Below are 22,997 nucleotides of genomic sequence, written 5' to 3'. Positions count from 1 at the left end.
AATGGTGCAACAGCCATAATTATTCTTCCACATTTATTAGTGAGTGCAGCAGCTTGGCTTTTTATGTGAAAATAAGGGGTAATACTGTTTTACATCATTATTTTTGTAAGATCTGATAGGTTTGGGAACATACTGGATATGGAGAGAGAACAATTTTTCCATTTATTTCTCTTTTCCTGCCCACACATAGAATTAACAGAATTAAACTTGCTGTTTAATTTCTTCAGTCCCTAACAAGCATAGGACAGTATACCAAAAGGTTTGCCTTCTATCTACCACTTGGTCTGTACATCAGCCTTTCTCAGAGCTATGCTGGAACAGTTGACATAATTACCAGCCAGCATGGGGAAAATTGTTCTCAGCTAAAATACAGCTATTGTATCACTGATGCGATCTTGTGGGCCCACTGGGAATTCCACCCTTGTCACGTATCTGTATAACCTGGAAGATGATCCTGTGTGGCCTTCCATATGATGATGTACTTCAGTTCCAATTAGCTCTAACCAGTATGAATAAGCTGAAGATAATGGGAGCGGCTGACCCACAGTACGTGGAGTGCTGTGTGTTGCTTATCCTCAGCCTGTGCAGATGGCGATTTGATGGGGGTGAGGGGAAGTGGAACATTCCCATTTATCTAGGAAGCAAGCGGAACCCTAACTGCATGGCCATTTCCATGCAGCCTCCTGAATCCTCTGCTTAAAATATGAACCTGAAGACTTCTCTTCTACATTTCTGAACTGTAACTTCACTTGATAGCTATTTAAGAAATTTATCACATACTTTCCTATTGCCCAATCTTACTGCCTTATGGTAGGACAGCTACATTTCACATGCCCATTATTGAGTTTCCAAATGAATTGCAGAAATACAGGTTGAAGATGGGTCACAAGAATCCAAGGACAACCATGTGTTGTTATACACCTAATTGTGTAGTGCTCCTGAGCTGCACAGGGTTTGCTTCTCCGGCACCGATTGCTACTCCTGCTTCAGCACAGAATTAGCTACCAGTATCAGTGCAAGTGACCTCTTTTTGTCATGTTGGAAGCTGTGAGTTCAAAGGTCTGCACCATTTGTGCAGTGATGGAACATGATAAATCACTTTTGACTTGACAAAAATCAAAATTAATTTTATACCATTTTTATTCTGTGAAATAAAGTATAAAAACTTACAAACTGGAGAACATAGCTAGACACAAAATAGGATGATACTTAAACAAAACATGTATACAAGAGCAGAGCAGTATCTGCTCCCCTTTCTCCCCCATCAAAATACTCGCCCGCATTTCTGGTGGGATTTTATAAAACACTTGTGTCAATTTAGGTTTTTTAGGCTACTGGAGAATATCCATATATTTATATATTAAAGATAAAAATCAACAACTTGATTTTGAATTGGCGGATAGACTGTCCATAGCAAAGCAACTGTACAATGTGTCCCCTTTATTTGTTGCATACTTTGCCAGACTGGAACCTAAGAAAATGTAATATAAAGAACAGAGAAGTTGCTACTCCAAGTTCCACTGTTACCTGACAACCAACCATGATATAATTTTATCATTCTTCTATTTTGCTGTTATAAAAGATGCCAGTAATTAGATATCATTAAGATCAGATTCCCTTTCTCTTCATTTTCACATATTAATCAGGTAAATTCAGATGACTGCTTTGATTTTCCTTTTTTCTGCATCTCAAAACAGGCTGAAAACTGTTACTCCCACAGGGAGTTAGGTACAAGGACTACTATGTACAGTTCTTCTAATTGATTTCTTTCAGGTTTTGAATGATAATACACTTCAACATTATTCTTTTCCATTCAAAGAGACATAAACATTCATATGGCCTGGTGAAATTTAAATATGCTTCTAAAAAGAGTATTTTTCTCTGATGTTAAAAACTGTTCAGTTGTTCAAAAGCAGTAGTCAATTTCTTTGAAAAGGGTGCATGCATACATTTGCCTGAAGTACATACACTTGTGCACGCACACAGGCACAGGCACACACATTATGCATAAAAAACGATTGCCATCACATTATTACTGCTATTTTAGTAAAATCTGATCCTAAGCACATTTTGCTTGGAAGTTTGAGCCCTATGGATGGGATTTACCGCCAGCTCAAGTGTGCTTGGGGTCATAATCTTAGTCATACACTTTGTGAATGGTATCAATGGACTGATCTGGAAATAAACATTTGTCAAAAATTGTGTAGATTAAAAAAATGGATCCTTGCTTCCATTAAAGGAATTTCTGAGCATTTGTAAAATGACTAATAGGCTTAACTATAGGCATTTAACTTAGGGAATTCCATTTCCCTAACTAGTCTTCCTCTAACAAGTAATTGGTTGTGAGAATAAACAATTGTAACTCAACCAACATACAGTTTACTTTTTCTCACCTCACTTCTCAGTGCATTCAAGCATATAATTAAACAGTCTTTCAAATTGTTTACAGTCCTTTTACTGAACCATTTTATCACCGTAGCATAGTTAACAGGATCTGGTAGAGATCCATAAAGAATTACCCTTTCTTATTATTAAAATCAATAGTTACAATTTGATATAATACCCTTTATTAATGTTAGGCTTTTACTGGGAAAAGGGACAGAGTCAGACTTCCTTTCATGTCAGTGTAGTTATGGTGGGGGGAAGGGGGAGGAAGATAAGTTTAATAAAAAAATACGAATAAAACAAACGTAACCTTTTCTTTAAAAAAACGAGTTTCACAGTCAGTCTAACAATACTGCTTCCTGTTCTTTTTTGATAGAGTCTAAAACTGAATGATCGCTTTCTGTGGTTTCGGCATCTCCCCCGCTTAGCAGAATGGACCTCTCCTCTTCTAAAGTGAAGACAGAGTTCTGACTTTGGCAAGAATGTTTGACAACTTCGTTAGGTGTGGAGAATGTCTTGTCACACAAGTTGCACTTATAGGGTTTGTTGGTCTGCACTAACATGTTGTCCATTTGGTTGCCTTCCTCAAAGGTACAGAGCTCCAGAGTCTGCTTGTCCACCATAGTGTAGGTGTCCATGCTTTGGTTGAGACATACATGTCTAGCAGCTTGATTGGCCCGGCAGAAACTTTTGTCACAAGTACTGCACTTGAAAGGCTTGCCAGTATGTATGTACATGTGCTCTCTCCAGTGGCTTTTCTGAATGAATTTGCGTCCACAAATGGAACATTCATACTTCCGCCTTTTCACTTCTCTCTCTTGATCTGCCTGCTCCAAGTTGTCAATGTCAGCAATATCCGAGGGTGGGGGGGTTTCTGCTTGCTGCTGCCCATCAATTATTGGTGAATCTGAGATCTGCTGCAGCTCACTGTCACTGATCATTCCAGCTTCAGGCACTTCCATAGCATCTTTTTCGGGAGCATTATTACAAAGAGACAAGGGAATGCTGCTTTCTCCATGCTGGTTGGATGCAAAGGGCACTCCTGTGTGAATCTGGAGATGCTCACGTAAGCTACTTCGCAAATTGAAACGTCGACCACAAAGGTGGCAGGCATAATATTTGGGAAAACTTCCATTCTTTTTCATAATGCTTGGCTTGACATGTGCTACTGTGAGACAGACAGGTTGGTCATCTGATTCCATGTTAGTTTCATCTCCCGGTGAAGGATGAGAAGCAGCTGACATTAACTCAGGAGACAGTGAAGACTGCAGTGGGTCAGAGGGAGCCATATTTGTTGGGGGCACTTGAGGCAAACTTGGCGGTGGTATCTGGGATAGTTGGGAGGCTTCGTGCACTTGTTCTTGGTTCACTCTTGAGAGCTGGGGCCGTGCTTCTTGCAAAGGCTTGTCAGGTGCTGTCACTGCCTTTGGGGGATTTCTTGCTTGGTGATCTGCAATTTGAATTCCGTACAACGATGATGCCAATGGGAAAACTTGCTCTGGGTGTGCAAAGTTTCCTTGGCTGGCAAGACTAGCCTCCTGAATCAGCGGGTATGCGTGCAAGAATTTTATCCCTTGCTCAAGTCGAACAGGATCTATGAGCTGAGGAGCCATCTTTCCAGTGTACATCAAATGCAAGAGGTAACTGAAAATATCTGGCTGTATGTCAGCTGCCTTCAAACGGACACATTCACTGCAAAAAAGATGTTAAAGTATTATTGAAGAAAAAGGGGAGAAAACTTCTAAAGGTGTAGCATAGTATTTATTCAAGGCAGCAATACTGTAAGTGTTATTCCCTGTACCCCAGGACTGAGCCGGCTTTGAGGCCCAGAAACCACCAGCTTTCCTCCACTTTACATGTGTATATTCAGAATAGTTCCCTCCTTCTGCATATTGCTCACTGTCACTGTCCTAAGAGCCAGGAACCATGCTGAGACAAGGAATAGGTCTCTAGTACTTTATTACTGCTACATTAGACAGAAAATCCTAACAAACTGAAGAAGCATGGGAAAAACCCAGACAGATAAACCCCAAAGGTTAAGGCGGGTCTGATCTGTGTCTCTTTGAATGGCTGCTTAACTCCTCAGTACTATGCATGCGTTTTCCCCCCTGGATAGAGGCCCCCTACTGCTCGCCATCAGTACTCATGACAGTCACTACATTTCTGCAGAGTCTGGGAGCTGCCTCCAGGTCTTCCAACAGAGCAGCTTTTCTCAACCTTTTGACCCTGGAGGAATCCTTGAAATATTTTTCAGGCCTCGGGGAACCCCTGCACGTTCAGGCTCAAATACAGGCCAGAAGTTACAAAATTATACTTGTTTTATGTGTAGGCCTGTGTCTATGCATTATCAATGTTCTTAATCAGAAAATAAAGAATGAAACTTACTTCTTTAATGTGAAGTTACCCAAATTTGAAATTTTTAAATAAATCGTGATCTTCCAGGGAACCCCTAGTGACCTCTTGTGGAACCCTAGGGTGCCACGGAAACCTGGTTGAGAAACTGCAACAGAGGGTCACAAACACTCTGTGGGCCATCCATCCCTTTAATACATCCTGATAAGGAAGTAAGTCTCACTGACCTCAATAGAGTTTTCTTCTGAGTAATTAGGTATAGGACGGTGCTACAATTTTTAAGGTAATCACTTAAAGAATATTGTGTATTTATTGCAATACTTGTTCAAAATACAACTGAGAGTTGCTTTTGCTATCCCTTCAGATCTCAGTGTGAAGAAATAAAAGACAATTTGTACTATGCCAGTTTTAGAGAAATAACACTATCAACACACCTGATTAAAACAAAAGTTATTTGCTTCAGGATGTACAACTGAAAACAGTAGCTTATAGTACCACACTTAAGCGTCAAAAATGAAATACAAAACTTCCTATATTTAGACAATTGGGATTTATTTGCCACTTATTTGATCCCTGAGGAATCAGCTGAGTTGTTCCATTCTCACAGATACATAATTTATTTAATAATGAGGATCTGGGTCTTCTCAGCCAACTCTCCAACAAGTTCTTAAATATATTTTTAATCAAGAACTTCTTATTTACCATCTATGCCTCGGAATATATTACTTATTTAAGAATATTGTTTTATTTTTTTAAATTAGTATTTATTCTTGTTTTATTGTAAACTGCGCAGAGTCACTTTGAGTGAGATGGGCGGTGACTAAATTTCAAATATAAATAAATAAAATATTTAACAGCAGACCTTATGCATCTGAGAGATACACAATTTGTTTGAATGGCATATAGAAGTATGTTAAGAGTGTATCTTTATAAATCAAATGTTAATGACTTCTCGAAGAATTCAATACTTTCAGGAATAAACAAAGGAAATGGAACACAGTTCTTGACTCTTAATCTACTAATAGTAAAGACTGGAGATGAAGAATACTGATGCACAGGGTAACAAAATGTACCATATACATCTGTTCAGCTTGTCACAAATATTTGTAATCTCAACTTATTTTTTTTCACACCCCATACTTTTATTCAATTCAGACAATGATTACTTCTTAAAGTGACTCATAACAATTAAAAACAGAAACAGGCCAACCCTCAGGTTTACTATCTGAAAAGGCAAGGTGTACAAGAGAAAGGGATCAGAAATACAGATGGCAAACAGTTCTTCAAGCCCATTCTGACATCTGTATTTAGTTCAGGCCAGGCGGATCTCTCCTTACTGGTTATCTTCTTTGAATAGCAATTGGTAGCCCTAACTTCCCTTGGCTGATAGATGATTCCACAATGTGTTGTCTTTGAACGCTCACTGGAAAGGACAAAGGACACTAGAAAGGACAAAGAAAGCTCTATAGCTTCTCCTATGGCCAATGTAAAGAGTAAGCTGGGTTCTTCCTGGGAGTGGGATGGGTGAGTAGGGACTGCCCCGTATTAACCCTTGCTTCCCTGGCCAGTAATGAGATTGTAATTTATCCTGAAAGAAACATCTTCAGGATTACAGTGGCTGAGCCTGGGTCATAAACCAGGTACCAATGATATAATTTAAGCAAGGCTTAAATTATAATTGCCTTAAATGATCTGCAGACTGAACTATATGTTACTTATTAAGGTAAAGTAACTCTATATTAACTTAATGTTTGGCATATCTTCAGACTGCTTTAGTTCAACTAACTGAAATTTTTACAGTGATTTTTAATATATATATAGTACCTGCTTTGATGAACAAACAACATCTTGAAGTAGTTAGAAAAAGAGGCAAGGACAGATTTGTGTGCCTTAAAGTACACATCACCAATAGCAACTGTGCAGTCACACAGGAAACCAAACTCTCTCTGAGCATTAAGTTGCTGTAGAAGAATAAGTCCATGGTTGGCCAAATCCATCTTTTAAAATCTGTAAAGTAGATAAAGTTCATGAAAACAAGTTTCCTTAAAGTTTCTGTCATATGCCCAAAGAACCTGAAACTTGGATGGGTGCATTTCAGAGGTGCTAAAACCATTTATCTATTTATTTTTATAGCCACCTATTTTGCAAATGTGACTCAGACCAACGAACATACAAGTAGTCCTCACTTAATGACTCTAATTGGGGCCGGAATTTCAGTCCTAAGCGAAACAGTCATTAGGTAAAATATCATGTGACTGCACTGCTTAGTGACGACAGGGCGTGCCACGGCTGGGTGCGCCTTGTCAGCTGGAGGAAGAAGAGGCAAAGAACAGCTAGCGGTGGTGGGGGTGGCAGGGGTAGGTGGCTGTGGTAGAGTGCATGGCTGCCAAAAGGGCAGAAATGGTGGGGGAGATAGGCAAGTGGGGGGAGTTGAAGCGCACGTTGTGGTTGTAAATATGGGCAGGCTGGCAAGCACCCAAATTTTTATCACATGACAGTGGGAGCATTGCAACGGTCATAACTCCGAGACCAGCCATAACTACCATTTGTTCAGTGCTGTTGTAAATTAAAGCAGTTGCTGAACCAGTCATTAAGTGAGGACTACCTGTAGGATTAAAACCAACAAAGGCAGAAAAAGCAAGAACAACAGATAGTAACACATTAATAACATAACTGTGCTCATTACCTATTTGCTAGCAATGTATCAATAGATTTCAGACAATTAAAAAAGTCAAATTTATTCAAAGCCATCACGTTAATAGAAAAACTTGAATTTGTAGTTAGGGTGAAATACAAGAATTTAAAATTGAGAGCGATTGGGTGCAGGTTTAGATTTGCATTAGAATATACATGCATAGTTTTAGAATATTAAAAAATATCTATTTGGAAATGCTTTGTGGGATCAAGAGAATTAGATCAAATTAGGTCTAAAACTCTTGATCCCACACAGCATTTTGAAATATTTTGAAATATTTGTAGGAGTTCTGAATATACATATATTTAAATGCCAGTGGTGAACTCTCTCCATTAGTTTTTGAGCTATGCTTTATTTCATTTTATATTTTTTTAATGAATGCTCTGCCACAGCAAATTCAGCCAATTATGCAGGAAAACTTGCAGCAAACAGGAAAATGAATTATGATTTAGATAAAAATCATAGTATTTTATTTGAGATTAAATTAAAAATAAAATCAAACACATCTGCTTTCTGGATTACTCGTAAATTCACAATTGTTCGAATTTATAGGCAGCATCTAACATTAAATAAGGGAGGAATCTCTCTTGAGAGTTGTGAGGGCATCATTGCTTCTCCGCCCGGAAAAAGCAGCATCCAAAAGAACGGTGGTGTCAAAATTCAACAGTGTCTTCCGCCCCAGGAAAAAACCCAGAGCATTTTCCGATAGGAGAGGCTGTCCTTCCCTTTGGAGAGAGGAACTCCTCGCCAAGCGCCAACAATAAAAACAGCCTGGTGGTAACCGCCCAGGAGGCAGCAAACCCTCGCAGACACCAACGGGGCGAGCAAACAGCAGCCTACAGCGGTGGAGGACCGCAAGCTTCGTTCAGCTCCCGCCCCCGCCGTGAATCACACTGTGACTGCCCGCCGGCGTTTCCTATTGGCTGCCCGGGGAGCAAAAGGGGCAGGCAGCGAGGGAAGCGCGCGCCGCTGTCTCGGCCCCGCCTTCTCCCCTGCGCAGGCGACGCGAAGGCGCCACGGGCGCGCACACGCAACGCACGGAGGCGGCGGGGCGTACGGACGGCGGCGCGAGGCGACGTAAGCAGCGCGAGCGAGAGGGCTGGGGCGCCTAGGCGCGCGAGAGACGGGAACCGCCGCTGTCGCCAGGGCCGCCTAGGCTGCTGAGGAGACGCAGACGGAGCCGCCCACCCTCACCCCCTCCTTTCCTCTCTCTCTCTCTCCCTCCCTCCCTTTCCCGCTCCGCGCGGCTGCCTCGGCGCCTGCCCCTCCCCCTTCCTCCTAGGCCGGGCTGTTGCTGCCGCGGGTGAGAGAAAAAGGGGAAAGGCCGCTACCTAGATCGGCGAGGACGTTCAGGGCCAAGCCAAGCCCGGATCAGACCAGGCTCGGCCAGGGCAGGAGCTTCTTTCGCAGCCCCAACCGGGCGACCTCCCCCTCTTCTCCCCGAGGCAGCCGCCTCCACCGGCGCCATTTCGGGGTCTCGACTGGGAAAGCCCCCTCCGGGCCCGGGGAGTCCCCTGCCTTTCCTCCGGTTCTGGACCTGGCCTACCCGACCGCCAGCACAATGGTGGGGCGGGAGGGGGGAGAGCAATGGGCCTCCGCTCTCGCGCCGCCACGCGCCCCCTCCCCTCTTCCCCTGCCTCCCGCCCACTCGCTCCTCTCCCGCGCTTCCTCGGGGGATGGGGGGCAGGCTGCGCTCACCTGGCTCGCGCTTTCGGAGGGGGGCCGCGGTCTCCGCGAGCCCAGGAGCAGCAGCAGCAGCGCCAACAACGGAGTCAGCGCGGCGGCGGCGGCGGCGGCTTTTCCTGTCCGGTTACGTTAGGGTCACATGACCGAGAGCGGAGCAGAGAGGCTGTAGCGAGGAGCCCCCGCCGGGGAGAGACGGGGGGGGGAGGCGGCGACGAGCGCTGTGGCGGCAACAGCAGTAGGAGCCTCCCCTCCCCCGCTTTCCTCCTTCGCCGCCTGGCTGGCTGGCTGGCTTCGCCTCTTGGCGCGCCGCTTGCAGCGAGCGGGACGCAGGCCGCACCGGCTGGGCTTAGCACTCGCGGGCGCCTGGCGGCGGCGGCGGCAGCACCAGCAATCCTTGCGGGGGGGGCGACGAAATGAGGGGCCTTCTGCGCGATTTGGTTCTTTAAAGCTTCGCTCCGTTCTCCCTATTTTAATGCCTTCCGTTGGTCTGATACAGGTGGGAGAGAAGTGGTGTCCAGAACAGAAGTAAGGTGCACTTGGTTAAAAAAAGGGAGAGGGGTAATTTTACCATCTGCGGGTGGTCCTTACCTAGATTTGGCTTTTTATGATACTGCTATGACACATAAAAAATGATTTGCATCTGAATATTTCTGAAGTACACGTTTAAGGAGTTTAAACTTTAATGCCAATCTCACTTCTCAGTGCAGAGGTCAAATAACATGGATTTGAACTTACTAAACTCGAAGTTTATCCCTTTCAGTAGCACATACTTATGGTGACAAATGTTTTGATTTATTTACTTCTTGCTTAATTGAAAGAATATTATGCCATTGATGATACAGATTATTTAGATGTGTAAGTGCAGAATTGCATGCTGTTAGCTGGTGAAATTTCTTTGATGGATACCAGTAACCCTGTAGCCTGAAATAAAATAATATTGTATGGTTTAATAGCAGGAAATGTGAAATACATAAAACTGCTGACATTCAATTTCTTACAAAAAACCCTTCTGAACTTTTAAGCAAAGTGGTAGTGGGGTTAGTGGTTATAAATGTGATGTGTAAATAGGGTGGTCTGTATCAAAGTGAACAAGAGCCTTTGCCTCTGAAATTAAAAATATTGTATACAGCACTGCAGCAGTTTTTACTGTTAGATTTGCTCAAGAGACTCTCCCCTTTAGTTTAATAGGGCTCAATAGTATGAATAGAATTGGGTTCTAGAGTATAGTTTGATGTTTATTCCCCAGAAAAAAATGGAATTTGTTCTAAGCATTTCTAAATCACTGAACTTGCTTTTGATCTGTAAATTGCTTTCTGTAGAGTTTAAGCAGCTGTTTCTGCTTTTTACTAGTCTGTGGTGGTTACACTTCATTTTTTGTTCTATTTACTTTACAGATATGTACTCAGATTTTCCCTTTCATATTTAATTATATTGAGAAGAAACTTGCATGTGATTCTACACACACTGTTCAGAAATAAGTACTTTGGAGTTTAGTAAGTTACAGTAAGGTTAGTGTATGTAAGAGTACAAACTTAGTTTCTTAATAAATGTTAAACAGACCTTACTGGTTTGTTTGTTTGGTCTGGCTTTCCTGGTAGGAACCTGTAACATTAAAACTGGGGAAAGGTTCTCTGTTTTCTCAGACAGAGTTGTATGATTTAATGACTAAGATTGTTATGTATGTACTGTTTTTGTTTCAGGTAGTTGACTTTTTAACTGCCATAGTCAAAGAACTAATAACACATGAGAGTGAGTGGATTATTGAAACACAGCCTCAGATTACAGATCAAATCCACAGGATTTTCATTGGATCAGTACTACTAATTTCATTACAAAGGGTCTATGAAAGTTTAAATACTTCAGTCTGACTTATGCATTGAATTTAATGTTTTGTATAATTAAGATTCAAATACCAGAATAATAGTTAAAAGTTTTGTGCTTAAAATTAATTTATGGTTGCAGTTTTAGCCTCTGTTTTATTTACAGCTTTTTCTTCCCTGGCCCTTCATCCTCCATTTCAGTGTGGATATGTGCCCCAGATCATTTATCATTTATTTATTAAACAAATTTATATGGCCGCCCAACTCGCGCACGTTGAAATTCACCTGCAAAATGGCCAATTTGGGGTAGTACTATTTATTGCTATTCTTAACAGAAAAGGGTGGAAAGTTGCAAAGTAAAATGTATACATTTCCACCCTTAATACTTCTTACCAGCTACACACAAAAGTTCTGCTTACCTTTTTTGGGCTGCCCACTTGGCCTTTACTAAAGCACCAACAAGGGCAATTTATTTTCCTTTTCTTAAAAATAGTGTATAGCCTTTCATTTAATTAAAACCTTTTAAAAAGCAAATACGCTGTTGACTTCTGGTGGGTACATGGACACAACCATGCAGCTTCTTGACAACAATAGAGAATTACCCATTGCCTTCTACTGTTTTTTTACCTTCCTAGTCTAGTTGTAAGGCCTGGTATTCTCTGGGGTTTTCCTATCCAAGGACTAACCAGATTAGCCAAACCTTGACTTGTATCTGAAAATGTCAGCAACCAGTAAAGTTTTTTTTGAGTATTAGAGTTAAGGCCCTAATATTCTGATTCCATTTAGCTAGCTTGGTGGTTCTGTCATGGGCTGAATGGAGTTTCCAGGCATACGGACAAGCTCCACTATTTTTTACTCAATAAAATACAGTTTAAAACAATATAAATAACAAAACATTATCAGAGCAAAAGAATGGCAACTGAGGGTACTTCCTCCAGGATAGTAACGTTTGTTTGTTTTTTCAAATTTTGCTACCGCCCATCTCCCCCAAAAGAGGGACTCTGGGCGGTTTACAATAAAATCCAACTGTAATCCTAAACTTTAAGATCTCATAAAACCAAACACATAACAATTATTATAAAATGCAATAAATACATATAAAATCCAAGAGGGTATAAAATTTCAAGCTGGTGGGTGGGCCTCTAGGGTGTGAGCCACCCCCAAGAATGGTTACCCACTTTCCCGCCCCAGGCGAGATGGCAGAACCACATCTTCAGGGCCTTCCGGAAGGTCAGGAGTGAAGGGGCCTGCCTCACCTCTGGGGGCAAGATGTTCCAAAGGGTGGGGGCCACTGCAGAGAAGGCGCGTTTCCTGGACCCCACCAGATGAAATTCTCTTGTGGACAGGGTGCGTAACATGCCCTCTGGATGATCGGGTGGGGCAGGCCGATGTAATAGGGATGAGACAGTCCCTCAGGTAACCTGGCCCCATGCCATGTAGGGCTTTAAAGGTGATAACCAACACCTTGAAGTGGACCCTGAAGCAAACTGGCACCCAGTGCAGCTAATGCAGCAAGGGTATTATATGTGCTGACCTAAGGGCACCAAAAATGGCCCGTGCGGCTGCATTCTGGACCAGCTGAAGCTTCCGGATACTCTTCAAGGGTAGCCCCATGTAGAGCGCATTGCAGTAGTCTATATGGGAGATGACCAGGGCGCGAGTGACTGTTTGGAGGGCATCTCGTTCCAGGAACGGGCGTAACTGGTGCACAACCCGAAGTTGCACAAAGGCCCTCCTGGCCACTACTGCCACCTGCTCTTCCAGCAGGAGTTGTGAGTCCAGGAGAACCCCCAGATTACTCAGAGTCGGGGGCAGTGTAACCCCATCCAGAGCTAAAGATGACAATTTCCTGGAAGGCGAGGCACCGTCAATCCACAGCCACTCCATCTTACCTGGGTTCAGTTGAAGCCTGTTGTTCCCCATCCAGACCCCCACAGCCCCCAGGCACTGAGAAAGGGCAGTCACTGCATCACTTACCTCACCCGGGATGGAGATACACAATTGAGTATCATCGGCATACTGATAATACCTCATCCTGTGGTGACAGATGATCTCACCCAGTGGTTTCATGTAGATGTTAAATAAGAGGGGAGAGAGAACCAAACCCTGCGGCACCCCACAATGGAGGGGCCGAGGGTCGGATCTCTCCTATCACCACCAATTGGGGTTGGCCCTGGAGGAAGGAGGTGAACCAGCGCAGAACTACGCCGCCCACCCCCCAACTCCCTGAGCTGTCCCAAAAGGATACCATGGTCGATTGTATCAAAAGCCGCTGAGAGGTCAAGGAGAGCAAAGATGGATGCACTGCCTCCATCCTGCTCCCACCAGAGATCATCCGTAAGTGCGACCAATGCAGTTTCCCATATCCTGGCCTGAAACCTGACTGAAAGGGGTCCAGATAATCCGTTTCAACCAGAATCCTCTGGAGTTGTAACGCCGCCGCCACCTCAACCACCTTCCCCAAAAAGGGGAGGTGGGAGACTGGACGAAAATTGTCCAGCACAGTTGGGTCCAGCGATGGCTTCTTGAGGAGGGGGTACACCAGTGCCTCCTTAAAGGCCACCTGGAACACCACTGAGTGAGATATATTTCAGCAAATAGTCCTGGATTGATTATAGTGTGGATGAATCCAGTTGGGTGGTCTCCGTTTAGAAAAGGTAGATGGTGCAGTTAATGAAATGTGCTATGTACAACTTAGTTTATTAAGGCCTCTGCCAATAAACTGGATTTTAGAATCACTCCCTTGATGCTTTGGGAAGAGTGCAAGGCATCTAATGTAGTCTGGACACTTCAGTTACAAAGAAATCCACAAAACTTTATCATGATTGAATTTCAATTTACTGGCTCTCACACAGCCCATCATGGAAGTTCAGTGATTGATAATTGGACCCCAAGTAACACTTCCATGTTAAAACAATACAGGAAGCAGCCCAGTCTCTCTAAAAGGGCAACTTATTTCAGCTTTTGAAATAAGTACTGGTAAACTTCATTTTAGTGAAAGAAAACCTTCCAAGTTTTAAAGTAGTACAGGCAGTTCTCGTTTAGCGGCTGCCTTGTTTAGCGATCGCAGCTATGACAGTGATGAAAAAGTAACTTTGTGACCAGTTCTTTTATTTATTACCTTTGCAAGTCCGTAAACCAAAGGAAAGCTGAAATATGATCATAAGCACGGTTGCAGTTTCATTTAGCGATCACTTCACTTAAAGACCAAGTTGCTGGTTTCAATTGATCGCTTAAAGAGGACTACCTGTATACCTCCAGGTGTTATATTGATGTATCATTGTGGTGATAGTTTACTGAACTGCCTGGGTTCATATAGTCCACTGGGCTATAAATTGGCCCAACATATTTTAGCCTAGTGTGTTGTGTGAATCCAATGATCTGATGAAAACTCTTAGTTTTGTTCTCTGCTTGTGACCATTTAAGCATAAACTAATGCTTATGAACTGTTCCAGTATAGTAAACCTGCTATATTTCTAGTAGAGGACTGTATAGTTAATTAGTAGGGTTAACATTTTGCATGTTAGCATTGAAGTTTAAATTTGAACAGTGATTTAAACTTTTCTAAACAGTGAGTTGCATTACATACTGTTCTATTGTACTGAGTCATAAAAAACAATTCCAAATACATATTTTCGATTTTTTTACCTGCTGGGTATTTTACAATACAAATGTAAAAATAAATCAGTGTCTGAATTACCTATTGTGTGATTGTGTCTGTTTTATCCAAGTTTTGTGGGGAGCCCCATGCTGTAGTAAACATACACTATCTTCTGTAAACCAGGGATGGGCAGAATATAGACTAGGGTTTGTTGATAGATTGTTGATTTCTGATTCCTAATTGTTTAACAATACAAACAAGCCTGTCAGCAAGTTTGGCTATTGAAGAAAAAGAATGGGAGGGGCGGTTGAATAATTAAAATGCTACCTCAGTCCTGACACTGAAAGGCATTTCAACCTAGCAAAATATTTCTAGGCTGAAATACATTAGGAGTGTCCTGGTCCTTAGTTCAAAGCTTGTCTATCTCAGTAATTGCCTACTCAAATGCTTGGGTAAGGTGTTGGATTCCCTCCAGGTAGCTGGGCAGCAAATAGTACAGTAGTTCATTCTTGCAGTGAAAACTGCTTTCTAATAATGAAATACAATACTGTAATTGCGTATGTATACACTTCATCTTGTGATATTTCTGCATGTTCAGTTAATTATACATATATATATGTAAAAGCTACAAAGTGTGAATGTGTGGTTCTGCATAATCTGTGAAAGTATAAAAGTGGTGAAGGGCACCTAGGTAATAGAGTTTAATATTGGAAGAGTTGTCCATGGAATGGAGTACTATGCTGCTTTTCAAATAACCAATCTACATGAACTTCAGATTTGTAAACCTTATTTGGCTATCTTTTTGCCATTGTAGGGTCTTCGTAAAATGGAAATTAATATATCAAAAATTGATCTCATTAATTTAAATGAGAACAAGGTTTTTGCTGGATTTAAACCTGTCTGAGAAATGATAAGACCTAGTTAGAAGTATTCAAGTCTAGTCTCATTTTTGCCTCTAATTATAACAGTATTGCTTTTATTTATGCTTAGAGTACTTATGCTCGGAGCATAAATGTGCTAATAACTGTCCCCATGTACTTTTTGCACCTTTCCAAAAGTGTCAGATTTCAGATAACGAGATTTGCATATTTGTTCATTATATAAACTAGTGATGTTCATTTTTCAGGTAAGGCATTGGAAAATTTTCGAGCGCAGAATTGAATAGATAATTGATGTGATTTAGTGTTAGTGCACTTTATTTTGCGATTTAGTGTTAGTGCACTTTATTTTGCTTATGTACTCAGTATATGCATCTACCACATTTTTAGTGGTTTTATCCTGAATGATAGATTATAGAGTTTGGAGGGGACTGTGGAGAACTTGTCCAACCTCCTGCCCAGTGCATGGATCCATTACTGCAGCATCCTGACAGATGGAAACCCAGCTGCTAAGTACTTTTCATGAAGATTGACCTCCTGAGATAGTTTACTCCATTGTTGAACAGCTTTTATCAGGATTTTTTTTCTTGATGTCCAACCAAAATTTACCTCCTTGTAATTTAACTCCACTGTTTCTTGTCCTGCTTCTGGAACAGCTCTGAATAATGCTCTGAGTTCTGCATGACCGCCTTTCATATACTTGATAACTGCTATTACGTCTCCTAACAGTCTTCAGGCTGATCGTACCCAACACTTCCAATTGTTCCTGGTATGTTTTCCTTTCCATGCCCATTATAATTTTGGTTGCTCCTTTCTGGGCATGCTTCAGTTTGTCAGCATCCTTCCTAAAGTGCAAAGTACTGGATGCCCTACATTAGATGCAGTCTGACCAATGCATAATAGAGAACTGACTTGTCTTTACACTAGGCTTATGTTGCTGCAGCCTCAGATGCATTTTGGATTTTTGCACGTTAGTTCAATATTTGGTTTGTGATGCCTCAAGCACCTAGATTCTTTTTGTATGTATTGCTGTTTAGTATGGCTACCCCCACCCCCTCACATTTGATTTTTCCTACCTAGATGTAGGATTATGCATTTGCTGTTGAAATTCTTTTAACTCCTCACCCAGGTAATTCATAAATATGTTGAACAGCACAGTCTTGAACAGAGTCCCATGCTATACCTTTTAACATGTTCCGTTTGATGCAATGTCATTGATGTACACTTGTTGAATAGCTTTCAACCAGTGCTGTACTCATGTAATACAACATAGTCCAGCCCACATTTGCCATCTTCTATAGTAGACTCAAGAGAGATGTTACTGAATGCTTTTCTGAATTAAATTTCACTGTCCAGTACATTCCCGTAGTCACGCTAAAAACACATCAGCTGAGTTATGGATTCAGTTGAGTTTGTAACATGGGGCAGGTGGGATTTTGAATATGGTTTCCATACCTAAGAGAGGACTAGAAGCTAGGTTTCTGTAAGTACATCTGACTGCAAAACAGAACCACTAGTACTAGGAAAACACAAAGATAATTCTTAGTTTCTAATTAGGAAATGGACGTTCCTCTTCACTCTAGACTTTACATTTAAGAGGATGGCTCAGTGATTTGCTCAAATACATTCCATGCAAGCTAGCAACCTTATTCAAAATTAACTTTCAGATATTAGATATGCTGACTCTTGAGCTGCCTAGTGTCTACAGGATTATCTTTGAGGGGAGGAAGGTGAGAAATTGGTGCATGCATAGATACCAGCCAGAGTTTCTCTATGAGGCTTGGCTAGTGTTCTGATCCAGCATTGCAAGATATTTCTGAATAAGATTACTGCATTATTTCCAAATGGAAATATGTTCTGAAACAATGTGTTTATGAAGACTGCATTTTTCAGATTTGATTATTTAACCCAACTGCAGAATGATAGCAGAAACAAATAGAAGCTTCTCTCCCTCCCTCATGCAATATTTAATAAGTTAAATACCATTGTTTCTTGCTGTCTTTGCAAAATTTCTGAGTGCTACAGATTCTGATAATGAAATTATATGGCATGATATACTTAAATACACTAAAACAATGGGGAAAGCTTGGTAGAAGAATACAATTTTGATAGGAATGTCTTGAATACTGTATCTGCTTCCCAGATTTCTTTTATATAATACTTTCGTTTCAACTGTTTTGCCACTTGCAGTGGTGCTTAAAAGTTTGTGAACCCTTCTGAATTTTCAATATTTCTGCCTAAATATGACCTAAAACATGCTTTGTTCTGCACAAAATCCTAAAACCAGGTAAAGGGAACCCACTTAAACAAATGAGTCAAAAACATTAGACTTGTTCATTTATTTGAGGAAAATGATCCAAAGCTACATATTTGTGTGTGGGGGAAAAAAAACCCTTTGATTTCAGTAACTGGTGTGCCCCCTTTGGGCTGCAGTAACTGCAACTAAACCTTTCTGATAACTGTTAATCAGTCCTGCACATTGGCTTGGAGGAATTTCAGCCTATTCTTCCTTACCAAACAACTTCAACTCAGGGGTGTTGGTGGGCTTCCTCGCATGAACTGGTCTTTAGCTCCTTGACATTGCCCTGGGGTTCTTTGAGCCTCCCAGAATCTTACATGCTTTGCTGTTGGTGTGATCCTGATTGGTCCACCACTCCTGGGAAGGTTAACTGGTGTTGAATCGCCTTCATTTGTACATGATTTGCTTGACAGTGGACTGGTTGAGTCCAAACTCCTTGGAAATAGTTTTGTAACCTTTTCCAGCCTGGCGAGCATCAACAACTGTTTTTGGGAGGTCCTCAGAAATCTTTGTTCAAACCATGACACACTTCCACATACTGTGTTGTAAAGATCAGACTTTTATAGTGAATACCCAGAATTCTGTTCTTTAAATAAAGCAGGACTTCCCACACTGATACCGGATCATCCCATTGATTGGAACACCTGATTCTTAATTTCCCCTTCAAATGAACTGATAATCCTAGAGGTTCACATAATTTTGCCATGCACAAATATGTAGCTTTGGATCATTTTCCTCAAATAAAAGAACAAGTATAATGTTTTTGACTGTTTAATTGGGTTCTCTTTATCTAGTTTTAGGACATGTGTGGATAACATTACATTTTAGGTCACATTTATGCAGAAATATTGAAAATTCAAGAGTTCCCAAACTTTTAAGCACCACTATATCTATTAAGAAAAGCAAGTATGCTATCATATAGTATTGTGTGCTGTCATAGTTACTGAGGACATGATACAGAAGTGATATGAAGCTGAAAAATTAGACTCACACTCAAATGACCAAATGTGCCTTCTTCAGAGATAATGCTTTGGGCTTTTTATTTTAAAAACTTGTGCAGTATAAAAGCTAGAAAATAATAAACAGATCTATCAGGTAAATTTTCTATTTCCCCTCATAATAAAATTTCAGGAAACCTTAATGAGTCAGCAATAGGTTCAATGACACAAAAATATTTCCCATTTTCTGTAACTAATAAATAAGCTCCTTTTACACTCTTATAAAAACATGACAAATCTATAGTATTCATGATACTTACGCAGGAAGTCTGGTTGGGAACCAGATCCTGGGTACAATGTTGAAGCTTTCATATCCTACTCATGAGTTTTCTGATATACCTAGTCAAAGGATCTTGCATTTGAGAGACCTTGATCTTGCTTCAAAGAAAGTAATGCATTTCTTGCAATCCAGTTATTTTATTTCACAGCTTTTCAGTTGGTGTTCATATATTTATAATAACTGTTACTGAAGAAAGTTGGCCTAGAGCAATATAGTCAAAGACACTGCTTTGGTTAAACTTCTCTTCTTGAAGAATCAACTTAAGGTAGTCTGCATTTATAAAATCTTTGTGATTAAGCAATTACAAATACAAATACAGTTTTAGAGGAAGAGAATTTTTCTTCATTCACAAATGAACTATATTGCAGTTAAGTTTTCTATGGACACTGGCTCCCCATATACATAATCACATACATATATATATATATACATACATGCATACACACACGTAATTCTGCTGAATGTATCAGTTGTGATAAAATACACAACTTATATACAGAAAACTACTGAATGTGGCACATACTGTGTATCATTTTCTTGTAATGTAACAGATAATCTGCATCCATAATGATAGATTTTAGAAAAGCAGCCCTAAAATGATTTAAACCATGATTTCCAAGAAACATAGTAACTGATAAAATACAAAATTAAATGCAGTGACTCCCAACATTTTGTAGCAAATGTCCATAAATTTATCATGACATTTGCTCACTTTCCAAAAGTGGATAAAGTTGAAGTCCAATAAACCTGTTGCTTGGGTAGCGTCTACAGTCTTGTAAAATGTCTGTTGCAATGTACTACTGGTATCAGAAAAACACTCTTCCAAGTTCAAACATGACCTGCAACATAAAACAGAATTTCACTAGCTTGCACGCTTATTTATTTGGCTGACTCCTAATTTTAGTGTTCATACAAAGTGCTCTGTGCCAAGGCATTGAGGATCAGTGAGCTCCAATATCAGAAACCCAAAAGATTGGGCGGGGGGTACTGAGGGGAACCCCAAAGCTGCAGAATGAATACTGAATTCTATTCGGCCATGGAATGGGAATGAATGGGGCTGGCAGGGGGCGGGGGGGATGGAAAACAGGACTACTGTATTGTAGAATGGGTGAAGCCCTGAACAAAGAGTACACTACATCACTGCTACAGTTTTGCAACTTTACTATATTCCAATTTACTCCTTATATTAGCATTTTGAAATCCAGCCCTTCCAAACTTTCTAACAATAACTGGCACCAGTAAACTATGGTAATATTAGGACAGAGGGTCATTTGATAGATTTACAGTAGTAACCATGTAGAGAATCTATTCTGTCAGTGGCCACCTTTGCTCTGATGTCATCTGTTGTTAGGAAAGCCTGGATAGGTGGGGGGTTTACCTTTTTCTATTACACCCTCCTTTCTCTATCCTGCCTGCCTGCCTGAGAAATAGCTTGTTAGGGGATGGGTAGTTATTCTTGCCTCTGGTCAGAAACTACTTGCTGAAGGCTTTAGTAATTAGGCTACTGGCTGCGTTTATCAGTAGGATAGGGATTTACATTTTATTTATTTATTTGCAAAGATCAGCATTTAGCCTTTCAGTTGTGGAGCCAGAAACAAAAGAAATGTTACTTAATTAAACGTAATTACTACAATTACTCCTGATGTATTCAATACATTTCCCATCCTTTCCCTTTGCATTATTTGGAGAAGCTCATGGCCATCCCTATGGGGGCCTGCAGTATTAAGAGTAAACGCCATACTCTATGGTATGGGGATAAAGATGCAACACTATCCAGACAGGTTCTGTAAGCTTGGATGGGGGTGAGGGAATGACATGGGACAATACTGTACTTAAATTCTAGTCACCGAGTCAGTAGGGTGGATATTCAGCTCTAAGGCTCTTGCCTTGCTCTTAACAATTGCTTTCCACTTTGCTGAGACAAGGACTCTGCTTTTACAAAGTAGAGTAGAAGGAATCTCCAGCCTTTTTTGAACAAGTAATATCAAATAACACACATTGTAATGACAATGGAGGAGAAAGTTGCCATTGGAGGTTAATATATATTTTTGATGTAGGGCTACCTAACATCACAGAATTCTTATATGGTAGACAGTTGGCAATACAGAGCCAAATAGTCAACAGAGTATTCAGCACATGTAAGCAGAGTGTAAAATGTCAAATTACCATTAAATCTTTGTTCAGCTTACATACCTTGCATAACTCTCACGGAATATACGAAGTGATCCCACATGAGCTGTAATTAACTTGTAAGTTGGTCAGTTTGATTTGTAAGACTATAACGTAAGGCTGTGTATGTATAGAAGAGGAATTCCCACAACTGACAGAAGCTATTCATACCCTGATTTGCCTGTTTTTAAACAAATTCCTGGAAACTTTTCAAATTAGTTGAAAAGCTTGTAGCTTGTCTAAGGAAACTGAACTTTTATCTAAGTACTCTTTGGTGAACTTGCCAACATTCTGGATATGTTCTAGGAAACCAGTACAAGGATTAATCAACCAAAAATCAAGAGCTGAAGATACACTGTGCTTCTTATAACTCATTTTCCTCAAACAGCATAAAAGCCAATTTTAGTAAACCAACCTCTATTGTGATGAGTATTACTATCATCCATTCCAAGCGCAAAGCATGTTTTTCATTCAAATGATTTCTCATCAGATCTGTCAGTTCTGTGCACTGCTGGAGCTTTTCATTTACTACCTTCAGTAGTAAGGATAGAAAAGTTGATGTTTCAGAAAACCTTGAATAAACAATTTCTTAATATAAGTTACTTCAAGAGGTGGATTTAATGAAATCAAAAGTATGGAGAATTATACCACAATGTTTCTATAAACTGAACACACTGGAGTAGCTAGGACTGAGAACTCAGAATATTTCTTACTCTTAGGAGATGTGATTTTCAGCATTTTCACAGTAGATTGCAATGTGTAGACCACACACATATAATCACAGAATGCTTAAAAAAAAAGTCTTTTGCTTTCCTTTCTCCACTTACATGCATTTATAAGCTTAAGTAGAAATATATTTTTACATTGTACATATCTTCTAAGGCACCCAAGGCAATCTTTAGGGGTCAGCCCACATTTTATCTCAATCAACCTTTGAAGTACTTAGGTTGTGTAAGAGATTTGTAGGTACTTATCATAGCCTAGTATACTTCACCAAATAATATTCAAGGTTTAAGTATGGTTTAGGAAAACCATAATGTTCATTAACAAAACCATTGTTCATTAATAATGAACAATGCAATAGGGATAATTATGTCCAAACCTTTAATGAAGTTAACACCAGAGAATTTTAACACAAAGTTAGACACAAACCCTGAAATAAAGCTGAATGTAAAAGTTCAATTTGGCTGTGTGAATATATATCCATTTTTATATATTCACACAGATTGCTTCATTGCAGCATTTTGCTTCCTGGAAAGCCATAGCTGAAGGTTCTCTATAATGGAATGTGTGGGGGGAAAAGCTTCCTATGCCCTTTTAGGCAGAACTTACTGCCTGAAAAGAATTATGAAAGACACTGTAAATTAAACAACGTTGAGATACTTGAGGCACAAACATGTCGGATTTCACTATGACATTGTGGGTAAAATGCTACAGAATCTAATAATCATAGGATAACTGATACAGTGACTTTTACGTATCTATCAAAATTATCATTATTAGATTCCTAATAATGTACACCCGCCCTTATAGTGTGCTTGTATATACAGAGGGGGGCAGGCTAGGGAAGATACTAATACTCCATGCAGGCATTATGTATCTCCTGAGCCAGGCCATATTTGGATCAATACATAATATGAATTCTATAAAAAGTCTAAAACTTTGTGAAATACATAGTTCCTCAAATGGAATTGTCAATTTCATCATTTCTTATTCAACTGCAAAGATTCTGTGGAGTTAAATAGCAGCCTTTCTTTATCCACGTGAATTAACTTGAGAGTACGGACAGTTGTGAGGGCATTTTATTCTTGAGCCCCATTGTGTACGTACAGAC

At 40.5% G+C, this 22,997-nt stretch overlaps 2 protein-coding genes across 8 annotated transcripts in view; both read right to left on the bottom strand.

The window, feature by feature from the left end:
- Positions 1-1,122: 1,122 nt before the first annotated feature.
- ZBTB2 (zinc finger and BTB domain containing 2) lies at positions 1,123-9,246 on the bottom strand. 2 transcript variants are annotated; one of them, XM_063308538.1, is made up of 3 exons: positions 9,131-9,246; positions 6,562-6,744; positions 1,123-4,077 (listed from the first exon to the last, which is right to left on the bottom strand). In XM_063308538.1, exons 2-3 carry the CDS (start codon positions 6,732-6,734, stop codon positions 2,724-2,726), a joined length of 1,527 nt encoding a protein of 508 aa, XP_063164608.1. In that variant the 5' UTR covers positions 6,735-6,744; positions 9,131-9,246; the 3' UTR covers positions 1,123-2,723. The 2 variants fall into 2 exon arrangements, with proteins under 2 accessions (XP_063164608.1, XP_063164618.1); XM_063308548.1 differs by lacking the exon at positions 9,131-9,246 and having other exon boundaries at positions 6,562-6,940.
- Positions 9,247-18,718: 9,472 nt separating this feature from the next.
- RMND1 (required for meiotic nuclear division 1 homolog) overlaps positions 18,719-22,997 on the bottom strand; it is a 35,908-nt gene continuing 31,629 nt past the window's right edge. For 5 of the 6 annotated variants that reach the window (XM_063308584.1, XM_063308559.1, XM_063308575.1 and 2 more), the window contains 2 exons: positions 21,579-21,695; positions 18,719-19,833 (listed from right to left, as the gene is read on the bottom strand). In XM_063308584.1, the coding sequence (XP_063164654.1) occupies positions 19,801-19,833; positions 21,579-21,695 (150 nt within the window). In that variant the 3' untranslated portion in view covers positions 18,719-19,800. Of the gene's footprint in view, positions 19,834-21,578; positions 21,696-22,380; positions 22,499-22,997 lie in introns of those variants that run through there. The other variant, XM_063308601.1, reaches the window with a different exon arrangement.

The sequence above is a fragment of the Candoia aspera genome, chromosome 1 (assembly GCF_035149785.1).
Source record: "Candoia aspera isolate rCanAsp1 chromosome 1, rCanAsp1.hap2, whole genome shotgun sequence".
In the NCBI taxonomy this organism is placed as follows: Eukaryota; Metazoa; Chordata; class Lepidosauria; order Squamata; family Boidae; genus Candoia; species Candoia aspera.
Note: the sequence above shows the minus strand (reverse complement) of the source record. Positions and strands in the feature narration are given on the sequence as shown.